At 46.8% G+C, this 13,753-nt stretch overlaps 1 protein-coding gene across 1 annotated transcript in view; it reads right to left on the minus strand.

Annotated features, from left to right (window-relative positions):
- Positions 1-8,673: 8,673 nt before the first annotated feature.
- CHMP6 (charged multivesicular body protein 6) overlaps positions 8,674-13,753 on the minus strand; it is a 262,530-nt gene continuing 257,450 nt past the window's right edge. Inside the window, exon 8 of the mRNA XM_069655180.1 lies at positions 8,674-12,272. Coding sequence (XP_069511281.1) covers positions 12,220-12,272 — 53 coding nt within the window. The 3' untranslated portion in view covers positions 8,674-12,219. The remainder of the gene's footprint in view (positions 12,273-13,753) is intronic.

Raw genomic sequence — 13,753 nt, forward strand, 5'->3', positions numbered from 1 at the left:
CCACGGGTGGAACGCGAGGGCACTTCTTCTGAAACTCGAGGGCGTGCCCTTGGGCCAGAGCGTCCAGCACCCAACGGTCGGTGGAGATGGACTCCCACACGCTGACGAATCTCGCCAGCCGGCCTCCCACCGGGGTGCTTCGGCGGGAGCCCGACCCCACGGTCGGTTCAATCTTGTTTGGAGGCCGCCTTGCCTCCTTGTCGATGACGGGCACCCCCTGACTTGCCGCGTCCCCTGTAGGCTTCCTGGGACGAAGATCTTGCCGCTTGGTGGTAAGTGGAGGAGCCACTGCCGGATCCCTTGGAGGTACCTTGTCTGCCTCCGGAGCGCCGAAAGGACGGCCGTCCTTGTTGGAGCACTCCCAGTGCCCGGGCAGTCTCTGTGTCTGTCTTGATGGCCTGAAGGGACTCACCAACCGCCTTCCCAAACAGGTTGTTCCCGTCGAAGGGCATGTCCAAAACCTTGGTGTGTACGTCCTGGCGGAAATCCATGGCCTTGAGCCATCCTCGTCGTCTCAAGCAAACGCTGTTGCCCAACTGACGGAAACCGGTGTCGGCGATGTCCGTTGCCACCGTGATGGCGTGGTCCGAAGCAATCTCCCCTTCCTGTAGGATTTCAAGGGCCTCAGCCCTTTTGGCGTCTGGAAGGAAGTTTAACAGAGGGGAGATTTTGAACCACAACTCCCTGTCGTAGCGGGCTACGATAGCCAGGGCGTTGGCCGCCTTGATAGTCGTCGCTGCGGATGAGACGATCCGTCGTCCCATTGTGTCCAACTTCCTGCCCTCGCCGTCCGGCGGGTAAGTTGATGTCGAGGCCGATGCCCCCCCAGCTTTCTTCTTTGCCGCCGCCGAGACGACCAAATCTGGGGTAGGTTGTGCCCGAAGGCACAAGGGGGCAGCGTCGGGGACCCGGTACTTCTTCTCGTACCGGTCCCTCTTTGCCGGCACCGTGGCAGGGTTCTTGAGGAGGGCGAGCCCCTCATCCCAGATGTCATCAAGAAGCGGTACGGCGAGGACCGTCTTCCTTTTAGCCTCGCGCCGTTGGTGAAGGAACCCTTCTTTCTTTTTTTTCTTCTGGGCAGAGCTGAAAAAGCTCGGATGCCCTGGAAATCATGGCATGAAAGGATCCAATTTCGTCGGGCGGGGACGCCCGAGCAGGGGGCGACGGGGGACACGTCCCGTCGTCGCCTCCGTCGTCATCTGTACCTGTCATAGCCGTGTCCATGCCTGTATCATCCCCGTGGGTAGTAGACCGGGGGGAAGGCAGAGCAGGCCGCAGAGGTGGGAGAGGTGGCGTAGGATGCGTCCTCCTCCTCATTTGCGGTGGACTCTCCGAAGGTCCTGGCTCCGGTTCCCCCGTCGGGTCTGGCTCAGGTACCTCCATCGGGGGAAGGGGCAACCTTGTCCTTATCTCCGAGCATAAGGACTGAATCGCTGACAAAATGGCCGCCGAGGTGTCCTGCGGCGCCGGAAACGACGGGCGCGAGGGCTCTTGAGGAGCCTTGTCAGCGACACCGTTGCTCTCGTCGTCGTCCTCGTCGGGATTCCTCCCGATGGGTTGGGCCTCTTCCACGACTTCGATGAGCTCTTCTTCAGAGGTCGTGTCCGTATCCATGATGGCCACCAGCCCCTCCCCCCACCTTTTCCAACGAGGACTTCGTGGGGGTCTTCTCAATGGGCCTGAAAGACGACTCCCTCTGCGGTGGCAGGGAGACTCGGGTCCTGAGGGCGCCTCCACTGGTGTAGCCTCCACAGGCTGAGCCAGGGCCGCGGCGACATCCTCAATCGAGGTCTTAGCAGGGTGACCTAAGGCAATTGTCACCTTCTGGACGCCTGGGGCCTTCACCTTGGGGGGAGGGTCTGAGCCTCGCTCCCCCTCTGCCGGAATCTTCGAGATCGACCGGGGCCTCTCCAGAAGCTTCGCCGAGGTTCTCGGACTTCCTCTTACCCGAGCCAGAGCGTTGGCTCATGGTTGATGGCGCCGGGGAGGATGCGCCTTGCCTGGCAGCCAAGGAGCCCGACCATTCGGCGCTCCCGGTGCCCGCGGACTCGCGGTGCTTAGCCTTTTGTTGGGACCCCGTCGCCGGGGCGCCCTCATAGGACTTAGAAGACCGCTCAGACTTCTTTTTCTTCTTCTCACCTGACGGGCTCTTCCCTTCCAGCCAGTTGGCGAGACGGAGGTGGCGATCCTTCATGGTCTGCTCCGACATGTTCCCACAAAACGCACAGTCCTTCTCCTTGTGCGTCTTGTCCTCATGGAGACAGAGGCATAACGAATGCTCGTCCTCCTTGAAAACATTCTGAAGCTGGCATCCAGGGCAGGTCCTGAACAGCTTCCCGGGCGTCGAGCTTCCTTTCTCCTGGGCCATGTCCGGGGTAGGCCTCGGAACTTCTGGAATCCTCCAAAAGCGTAACTCGACGAAATCTTCACCCTTGAGGGGCGTAGAAAACTCCAAAACGGATCCCCGTTGATCGGATGTAGAACGGTGAAGCTTGAGGCTCTATTTAACTGAAAAATGAGAAAAATCTCCTGAAAAAGCGCGAAAACACAGCAAAAGCTCGAGAGCTACAGCACGAGGACTCCCAACACTTGAACGTGCGGTAAAAATCTGAGGATGGCTGCCGGAGGCGGGGCTTAGGGAGAGGGCAGTCATTGGCTGGGGGCAGTATGACCCAGAGACCAGTGATTGGTTACTACTAAGAAAGACAGATCAGAAACGAAACGGATACTGATTTTTTTCTATACCGAGGATTCCCGGCCTGACGACAGGGAATATTCATGAGCATGTGAATCCATGCCAGACCCCATGCTGGAGAATAGGAGCTACATGGGTTAATGGGAGGGAACGGTGGGCAAGTCACTGGGCAATATTTTGGCAATGAGAAGGGCGCTTAAGAAAAGGTAGGGGAAATGAGGCAGTTCTGAGGTCAAGGAGAGCGACATGGGTCAAAATTGGGGAGGGCGATGCAAGCACAACATGAGCATGTTTATTTGCAGAGCACTTAGTGCATAACTTAACCCTTTCACTGCAGTGATTTCAATGGTTTCCTATGGAAATTAGGGCTTCTGTGTACATTCTAACGGAAGGGAAATTGTACTTTAGCCAGGGCAGTGAGTGTGACATAGGAGCAATGAGATCTGGCCCCTTAAAGAGGGGGATATTTAATGCGTTTCTCGATAGAACTGCACCATACCCCAACTTTGGCACTCCCATCTCCAACAATTCACACTGCTCCTTTCGCATGAAGATCTACCAATAGCTGCTCATGGATGCAGCAAGAACATCTGGACACTCTTACAACACCACTCTTGCAACCTTTGGCAATAACCATAGCTGAGCAAACCACCCGCATAAGAAACAATAGAAGCCCAGTGTGCGTGTTACATGATGCACGGTTCGAAGAAGGCAAAAGGACTTCCCCTAGCACTCAGTGCCCAAATGTTTAGTTTCTTAGGCGATACCCAATTGGTTGCAAACACAGTCTTCTTTCCGGCATGGGCTATGTTGGCAGAACAAAGGGCAATGAGGCAGTTATTGCGGTGGAATGAGAGTGGCATGAGCAAATGAAAGGACGACAGGTAATTTCATGAATGATAAGCAATATGGGGTGAAACTGTGTCAGTGGGAGGGACGTGTGCTAAGAGCACAGAATTATACAGCCACAGTAACTTGACATCCCACTACTGCAGGGTTCGAAACTGAGGGGAGTTGGGAGCTATTTAGCTCCAGCTTGTAGTCTAGTAGAGCCTGGTTAGCTTAGCACCAACAGCTACCAGGAGCTACTTTTCGCTACCCAGGGCAACTGATGCTGAGAAAACAATGTAAATTTAACTCTAGTGTGTTTAGGACAATCTATACATAATTAGGACACCACTATTCAACCTTTAAAGCTTTAGGGTAATAAACAAGGGACAAGATTATATATGTGCATCTTATGTTGAAGTTAGTTTTGGGGTATTCTATGTACTGGCTCCTCATTCCCCAACCACTTAACTCCTGCTTATTCAATCTAAATTTCGAACCCTGCTACTGTCAGATCTGTGAGCAGGGCCCAGCTATGGCAGGACTAACTTCCATTAGTGTCTGGTCTGACTTTCCCCACTACGGATATGCGGAACAATAACCAGGACACTGCCCCTTTAATTCTCCTTCAGGAGGGGGGAAGCCACCTGCCCACGGGTGAAAAAGAACCTCCCCAGGGAATTTGTGCTTCAGAGACAGCACTGACATAACAAAACAACTCTCACAACAGGGTGCTAACTACTTGAGCCCCTTTGAAGTCGGCAAGTATGTGAAGAGGCAGAGTAGCCAGAAGGGAGAGACAGGTGAGGAGAAGTGTTCCACTAGCTTGATTTCTTTTAGGACTCTTCCTTTTCCTGTTGCCTCCATTTCCTGCAGGCAATGGGCTCTGGGTGTGGATTGGAACCTTTACAGTAGGCTTGCTTTGGACCAATCTCCTGTGACATTTTGTATTTAAAAGGAGAGGGGCACAACCTCATTCTGGGTTTCATCTCTAAACGTCCACAAAGATGAGAAGAATTAATCTGGACCTCTGTTGGGAATACAGTCTGTCATGGAAGTGAAGACAGAACACATCCAAGTCAGAGGCGAGTGCTGTTCTATAATAGGGGTGATTGTTGTTGGGCAAAGTCTGCACTGGATCTAAGCTCCTGGTCACTGGCAGTGAAGAATCCACTGTAGGTGCAAGCCAAGCGCCATGGAGTGGGAGCGCAAAAGGAATCTTAGTCCTGGAGCTCATGCATTGTGATTCCCAGCAACCACAGAACCAAAAGAAGTCACTCCGAGCTCTCCATCTCCAAACCACATTGATGCCTGTTTAGGCCCTTTTGATGCTGACCAAACTGCTGCATAGGAAGCACCAAAGTCCTCTCCAACCTCAAAGTCCACCATTTTCTGCATCTCCAAGTTTTACTTGACACAGACACCAAAGTTCCACCGTCCTTGCATCTGAGATCCTGTGTGTTCTAGCACCCCTAGCTCGACATCGCTACCTGGTCAACAGCTTCTTCGAGCTCCAAGCTGATGCCGCTGAGGTATCCCGAACGCAGTGTTGATCTAGCTGAGCTCACTCGCTGCCATCCCTGCTTCCACACACCCCATGCCACAAAGTCTTGGTGCTGCTGCCCCGGCATTGCCTACAATTCCCCAGAGTCTTTCACCCATAAGCGGTCACCACTGCTCAACAACATTGCATCATTTGCGCGAAGCCCTCACTCGATTTGACACCAGTCTGGCACCAAAAGCACCCAGACCCCTGGTTTGACACCAAAAAGACTGGCTCAACGATAAGGTACCTCTAGTCAATTGTTGCATCAATAGGGACTTAAGCCAACCCATTCTCTACCTTGTTCTTAAAGACATAATTTGAACAGTGATAACGTGCCTGAATACCCATACTCATCTACCCTGAGTGTCCTTTCTCGAAAATCTGCATTCTCTTTTTCTTTTACAGAGAAAGGTCTTTCAAGTGTTACCTGGTTAGTGGTTTGCATTTTATTAAAGGTCTGTACTTTTAGAGACCCTCAATTGGACATTTGTTGAATTTTTGACTATTGCACGCAAGTTGTTTGGGTTGCTACGGCCATCACCCCACCCCACAGCTAAAGCTCTGTCGGTCTGTGCTACCAAAAGCGAAAAAGGTAAACCTTTTGGGCTGTGCCAGTTTCACTTTAATGATCGGGATCATTGCTGGTTTCATAGTAGTTAGTAGTGGTTTGGGCCCGAGTAGGCTGCTTGTCTACTACTCTGTTCTCCTGCAGAGCAGTAGTCATTTTGTTACATCCAGACACTGGTGGAGGTACTAATGCAGCTCATCTACCCCACCAGGCTTTGTGAACTGCCAACGTCAAATGTCAATGTAGTCATCCTTTGCCACTGATCAGAACAATTTGTTCTAATAGTAAATCAATCTGTCCTTATTGAAGAAAAGACAGTATCAATTCTTTAGACAACCAAAATCATAAAATGTAAAAATATAAAAACAAGATAAGCAAAGGTTCAGGTGGAAGTAATGCATTTTTGAAAGGTTGAGAATAAATGTGCCCTTAAGGAGGATCAGAGTTCTGCATTCCAGGTATTGCATTCAAATATACTATAACCACTGACTACCAAAAGTATACTTTTGGATGTGCCCTTAGCAGCAGGAGCAACATGTGGCACTGATATGCTGGAAGCAAAACGTAATTCCAGCATATAAGCAGCTTCACTAGCTAGAGTCAAAGAAAATGGGTAGCTCCAAGAGGCAGCTCAATCTATGGGGCGATCCTAAAGTTTAAACCAGAGAAGGCCTAGTTCAAGGTCCCGAGTAAACCAGAGTAGCAGGACACTATGAGGATGGTATCCAACACTCAGAATGGTTAACCCAATTTGACAACAGCTGTGTTCAGAGGCAACATATGTAGGCTAGCCATCTACTTAAGTTACAGTACTAAATACACAAAGTTCAGACCATGGACCGATAGAATTTCAAGCTCTCCTTCACTTGGCCTACAAGGCCTTTTGAACCTTAAGATCAGGCACACGAGGGATTCAACATTACGTACAGTCACAGAAGGAGACCAAAGAACTCACAAACAAGGGACAACAGTTGAACACCTTTATTTACGTCTGGGGAAGATGGGACTAGAGGAACACTTATCTGGAAGGGCCAACTCAGGAGGGAGTTTCTCTATAGAGACCATGTCTGCATGGGAGCTAAGGAACCCAAGTGATTAAACCCAATCTAAAAAGTCCTAATGTCCCGAACCCACATCCCCTGGTCTATACCTCAAATGTCTTGGCACAAACAGAAAAATATCCTTTAAATCACTCATGGTCTCAGTGTAGTTTTATAGTGTTGCAGAACACATTGTCCTTTTAATTGTCTGGATCCGGGCCTACGTTGAAGTCATTGTCTTTATCCTGAAACAGCCCTTCAATATGGTCCTGGTCCAAGTCTTGGCATTGCTGCCTGGATGAAGTGATTGCCTGAAGTCCATTACTTTGGGAAGGACATCTCATACTCTTAGTGCAATAGAGGTTGTCACCAATGTCAAACCTTGACCAAGACCTATGATATAACTCTCTTGTCCTAAGGGCTGCAGTACCTTGAGCAAGACTTCTGCTTCACTCCTTTTGTCCTGGGTACTGTTGCAGCTTCACTGCAAGTAGGATGTTCTGCACCCTGATCTGGGTACTTGGTGTTTTACTAGATTCTTCATCTTGGGGTGGTGACCTTGCAGTCACCACCACACGCTGGGCTAGAGTCCCCTGCTGCCTTCACCTGGTATAACTTATCCTAAAGACTGAAAACCGCCAGCCTCCTAGTTGAGGTTTACAGGTATCCCTACATATTATCCCCCACCAAAAATATCACTGTATATATGGTCATCGGGAACGTTTGAGGTTTTTGGGAGTGGGGGTTGCAGAGGTTTTCCCCGCTCCTTTAAAAATAATGCAGAGTTGCCCCCCGCAGTTCCATGCCTTAATATCACCGCAAAGATATGGCGATATTTTTGCAAGGATATTAACACATGAAACCGGTTTACAGTAGGCCTACCAATCTAGCTCGACTGCTCCGATGTTGAGATATTTGGCACATGCACCTGCTTCTCCTTTTTCTGCTTTGGAATTCTGCAAACACAGGTACTGAATCAATAGCATTTCTTATTCCCTGCTGCTGAATCATTAGGATTTCTCATTCCCCGCTACTGAATCACTACTCTTTCTACGTAACACATTTCTAACAGACAACTCCGAGAAATCTGCCTCTTTAGATCAGTGGGGAAAATAATAATTGGAGCAATGGGAGATTTGATTTACAGGTCAGATTCTCCATTGACTTTGCTACTTGTTTGGCCCTTCCCTAATGGAGCCGTGGTTCCATGTGTTTTTGTCATTCGAACTCATGTTTTGTGGATTTTCAAATGGGTCAGACTGCCTTGTGACCCATGTTCCAATGTTACTAAATTCCTGACTACCATGTTTAGATTAAGAGGGTGTGTAATGGCTGACTCCAGAGCCAGCGTTCCAAATCCCCAATTTGCATGCAAGCAGAATCACCAACTGTCTTTGTTCTCACCCATAGAAGAGACACCCAATCTCTGGATTTGCTTTCATCTCCCACTCTGGTTCTACGACTGGGTTTGCATACCCCAAGAGCTCTAGATTTCAAAGCACATCCCAGGCATAGAACCATGAACGAGCCAAGAGAGTTCAGAGAATCACTTGTTGATTTTGACAACTTTCCAAATATTCTTAGAGACCAAGCCTGTTGGGGGCCCCTTTGAACTACAAATTATTCTACATCCTACCCTGCATCTCAACAAGCACATGACATGTACTGGTTTTGATATACCCTAGTTGATCTTTGATCGTCTGAATTACCAGAGGGAGGACTACCACCTATAGGGGTCATTCTTGAGAGGATACCTTCCCTTGGTCTGCAGAGTTACCCAGTCACCCATTATGGGTACTGTGCTTACGGCCTCTTCACAGTACATGCAGGAGAAAGAAGAAAACATTCTAGATGCACAGCAAATTCTTCCTGAGTGGTTCACAGGAAGTGTATTCAGTATATAGTATATAAACTTTTATTGGGATTAGAAAGTATTAATCTTATTTGAAAGGAATGGTACCAATGAGTAAATTAACAAACAGGCATAAACAGTATATATATATATAACAAGTTGCAGTTTATTACCTTGTACTCCAAAATGACATCACTTTTTCTTTCCCAAAAGAAAATTCAAAACAAATGGTACCCTACTTTTCTATAGATGTTTATAAATACAGTATTAAAATATAGCAAGACTATACACAAAACGAGCTAGCCTCAACCCAAACATGCCGGGCTAATCAAAGTGTTACTGGGTAATTTGATGATCATGGCACACTGGCCTTTATGAAAATGTTTAACTTTGCATTTGTTAAGGCCTCAGACAATTTTCAAGTAGGTTGCAATATCAGACATGCCCAAAATGTGACTGCCACCTATTCTGAGCCTACAGATAACACCACCTTCCCATTAAAACTTTCAATTTCCCCACTGCTTCATGCGTTATCGACTCAGACCTAGTACAAATTGCCCTTCAAAGGAATCGGGCAGTCAGGAAAGCTCCAACTTTTCATACGTTAGTCCACATTTGGAGTTTCCAAATATGATGAAATGCTGGATACAAAGCAACTTTCTTAAAATCATATCTTTGTTAAATGACAGAATTCAATGTACCCAAAACCACATAACGGTGCCAAACATCAGCCCTTGGACTGAGCACATCGTCGTAAATACCGCCCCCCCAACAGAGAGTTTGAGATTTCTGATCCTTCAACCACCCCAAGGATCAGATTAAGCTCCAACCTTAAAAAAAGATTGACCCTTGACAGCGTCCTCTTAAAATGCACACGCAATCAAGGTTGTTCAAATCCAAACAAACAATTCGTTATTTTACAGCTTAATACTTGCATTTATCTGGTTTCCAAATGTTCCCATTCTATTTGGGCAGATAAAGGAACTCAAGAGATGCACAGTTATTTGCCTAGGATGACCGTTCTGTCAAATGAGGAAGTCAAGATAAACATCCTTGTCTCTGGTTAGAGGATCAGCCTTTAGACCCTCAACTAACTGTCAGGAGATTTTGAAAAGCCACACACCATGCAAATGCTCTTTGCTCACCTGTTTTGCAAATCTCACAGGGTAGTTTGGGGGTGTTGGTGGCGAATTGGCATTTATAAACTGAGTGTCTCTCCTTTTTATGCAGCATATCATAGTCGACTCCATTGTCATTCTGGACACAATTGTACTCCAAATTATTCTCAGTTGCAAAGCAGATTTTGGACCTTTATAGCAATGTTCTAGCTAAAAACAAAGCTTCTGTTCAGGTGAGAACTTTTCACGAAAAAGCACCTTTATACCAATGATTTGGTCGGGACGGATGCAAATTGAGAAATACATTATTCTGGGAGTTTTCCTTTAACAAAACAGTGCCAGGTTTCTAACATTGGCAGAGATATGTGGCACTTCCATTTTAAGAGCCACTGGGCCAAAGGGTAAGCCTTACCGAATGTGGGTAAACCACACTTTCCCCTTTCGGAGTAGTTGTGTGTAATAGATAACTTTTGTTGGAGATTAAGACTGGAAGACAATAACGGAAAAAAGCACAAATGACGGCTAACTGGGCGCAATACACATTTGTATCTTGTGAAGTTAAGAAAACGGAACAGGGCTTAACACAATTGAAAACTAAAAAGGGACACTGTACAGGTGTGTTTCCACTGTTCAGACGAAAGGCATCTACTGAACCAGATCGGGAGGATTCAATGACCAGCAGTAGAGAATTGTGGCATCTTCCAACTTCAGGGATATATGTCAGTTTTCCCTGTGCTCCGATTTGCATTTGTTGGGGTACTGCATTTATTTTATTGTGACCGTGAAGTACTTCCCGCCCATGCCATTAACATATGCCCTCACTCTTGGGCTGGGGTCCTTGCATGGCTAGTCCTATACAGCCTGGCACTGCAATTGCCTGCATCTGTGTACCAAGTATCATATGCGATAACCCTCATAAAACATGAGCAGAGGTGACGCAGTTAATACCTGTCTTACTTGTACGTATTTCATAAACAAATCCAACAGATTATACATAAGTAAGCAACTGTTACAGAATCATACTGTCATATAAAAAGCAATGTTCGAGAACAGGTCCAGGGCACTACCGGTTCACAGAAAGGCTTCTCTGGAAGAGGTTCTGTAACTCTTTAGAGCTTTAAGTAGCCTTATTTTATCTGTAATCATTGCATGGATGGCCTCTTCCCAATTTTACAGATTAAAGCATTTTATGAAAAGTACAACAGTTGCAGTCTCTTCCAGTATGAGCAATGTGACAGACAATGACTGCATCAAACTGCTTCTCCCCTGTACAATTGGAAATATTCATAACAAAAGCAAGTAATAGATGCACTGATGCCTCTCCCCCGCTTCCTCCTGCACTGCTATGTTCAGAAGTGAGCCAGCATTACCTCTGTGGCCCATAGAAGAAGAGTTCCACTATGGACACCGCCTCATCCGAAGAGACGCTTTTACGGTAAAATAATTGTTAACCACAGTGGAAGTATGCATTACAACAATAGCCAAGATTTCAAATTTAAAAACTGTCACTTGCCTAAAAATAAAAAGGTAGACCTGTGATTCAGGTTTCTATCAAAATGACCACATTATTCTGTGAAAGAGGAGTGGGCATGTTATGAAAAGGGAAACTTCTACTTCGCAAGGACAGCGGGCTAAAAAGGAGTGATTTCAATACAAGGAGTGTAGAATAATCACTAGTTTTCTCCCCAGAAATTCCCTAAACGGAAAAACTTTGGTTGTACCATCCATGGAAAACGCTAGAGCCCCCACCACCTGTCAAACTCCTTTCCCCCACACTTCAAAAATGTTCTGGAGCACATGTCCTTCATTATTGAACTTGATGGGGAATAAGTCGAACTAGCAGCATGTGACAGAAAGATGTGCGACTAACTCCAGAGCAAAATCCGTGGCCGACCTACTACAATCAGCCAAAACATCCAGTCACCTTTCTGACCTCCCACTTCTAACAGTGTGCATACCAAGCACCTGCATTCATGGTAAAGATGAAAGGCTCAGCATGCTCTTGGTCTGTTTTTGAGCAATCATCTGACCCCAGGTCTCCAACCTAGTCCAGCTTGTCCGAACCCCTTAACTGTGGTCATCAAAAGCAGCAAATTGCCCGAACCCATAGCACAGAAGTATGCAAAGAGAAGGCTGAACAGGAGTCATCCCCCTCATCACCATTGGTAGTTATCACAAACTACATTTAAAAAGCATTCAAGTCACACTTCAGTGCTGCAGATAAGGTCACCCTCTCAAGGAAGGGACTGGCATGTTGATTCCAATAGCCATGGCTAAATAAACTCATTCACCAAAAAAAAGCATTTGACTTCATTGCCCTGAAAGCTCCCCGTCATCTGGAGACTTTGCTGAAGAGTCGATTATTTCACAATGTACTTGATATGTCAACAGAAGTAAACAGTAAAAAAAGAATCTTGGATACAAAAGTGATCTGCTGGCCGGTCCTTGGTCGGGCGGGCCTGTGTCCAGGAGAGAGTGACAGTGTTTCTTGTTACTGTGCCTGGTCCTGATGCAGGCTTGGGCGTATCCCACCAGTCTATTTTCGCTGTTCTGGCTCCCTCTCCAGATAGCGTTAGGAAGCAGCCACCAGTTCTGGCTTTGGCCTCGTCTTGGCAGGTTCTCGCTCTGTGTGGAGGAAGAGATGAGATAAAATCTTATCAAAAGTTCATTTTTCTGTCAAAGTAACAGCATAGGTTGGGGCATAACAGTTAATTGTGGCATAAGAGACCCCTGACCCCCACCACAACCCCATCCCTTTTCACCACTGCGAAGGGAGATCCTGATATATATGGCAGGCATTACTTATAAGTAATCATCTTTCAGGGGCTTGTATCTGCTTAGAATCTCATGCTTTGCATAGGCCATCTAGTGGTTAGTGTGGCGTATTCAATCTGGTTTAGATTTTATTGTAAAAAAGGGGCATCACCAGGGACGTACCCATTACACTATCCCCCCTCTACGTTTACGCGTACCCATGATCACTAATGCATCGGCGTCCTCACATTGGTTGTTTCCGGATAGGATGTGTGTTATGCAGCTCAATGTATATGGTATTCATTACTCACCGTAATCGTATGCTTAGATTCACATGCTGTGTATATAGTCGACATCTAGTGGCAATCGCAGAGTATTGCATCTTTCTTTCGAAGATCGAAAAGGGATGTTGACATGAGCATGACTAACACTATCCCCTACGTGATGTGTAGTGTACCCCAAATCCTTCATGCATCGAGGTCCCACAGTTCTTTTTGTTCTTCCTTGAGGGAGCATTACAGAATGCGTGAATGAGTACAGAAGAAAGAAGGTGTAAAATGTCTATGTTCCTTCTACTCCAACAGGGGAGGAAGGGTGGGCGCATGTCAATCGAAGCAGATACAATCATCAGAAATACGATTATGGTGAGTAATGTATGCCTCCTGTTGCTTGTGAATCTGCTTAGAACCACATTCTGTGCATAGACAAGCGATCAGTACATGGAGATGGTGGGATGTGTGAAGTAGCAAAGAGAGGTCTTAGCACCGCCTATCCCACCTGAGAATCAGACCTAGTGTGTGCCTAAGCAGTAATGTTGAGTGAAAGTGTTAACAGAACTTTAGGTATCTGCTTTACAAATAGAATCAAGAGGAACATTTACAATAAAGGCTATAGTGGCTCCTGTGCCTAGAGTAGAGTGAGCTCTAGGTGTAAAGGGCAAGCTTCTCTTGGCAAGAGTAACACAGTGTGATGAGTTTAACAATCCATTTAGAAATGCAGATTTAGAGACAGACTCTCCTCTACCAGCAGCAACAGAGACAAAGAATTGGCTCGTCTTTCTTTGTGGTTCTGTTTTGTCGAGGTAATATACCACTGCTCTCCTAACATCTAGTGTATGGAGGCTTCTTTCAGCTGAATTGGTGGGATTCTGAAAGAAAGTTGGAAGTTTGATGGATTGATTCACATGGAACTTAGAAATGAATTTAGGCACAAAGCGTGGGTGTAAGCGGAGTACCACCTTGTCTTTATGAATAGTCACAAATGGGTCTTGAACTGAGAGAACGTGCAGTTCAAGTCACAAATGGGTCTTGAACTGAGAGAACCTGCAGTTCGTTAACTCTCCTTATAGAGGT

The sequence above is a fragment of the Ambystoma mexicanum genome, chromosome 3q, assembly GCF_040938575.1.
Source record: "Ambystoma mexicanum isolate Mex_15411 chromosome 3q, UKY_AmexF1_1, whole genome shotgun sequence".
In the NCBI taxonomy this organism is placed as follows: domain Eukaryota; kingdom Metazoa; phylum Chordata; class Amphibia; order Caudata; family Ambystomatidae; genus Ambystoma; species Ambystoma mexicanum.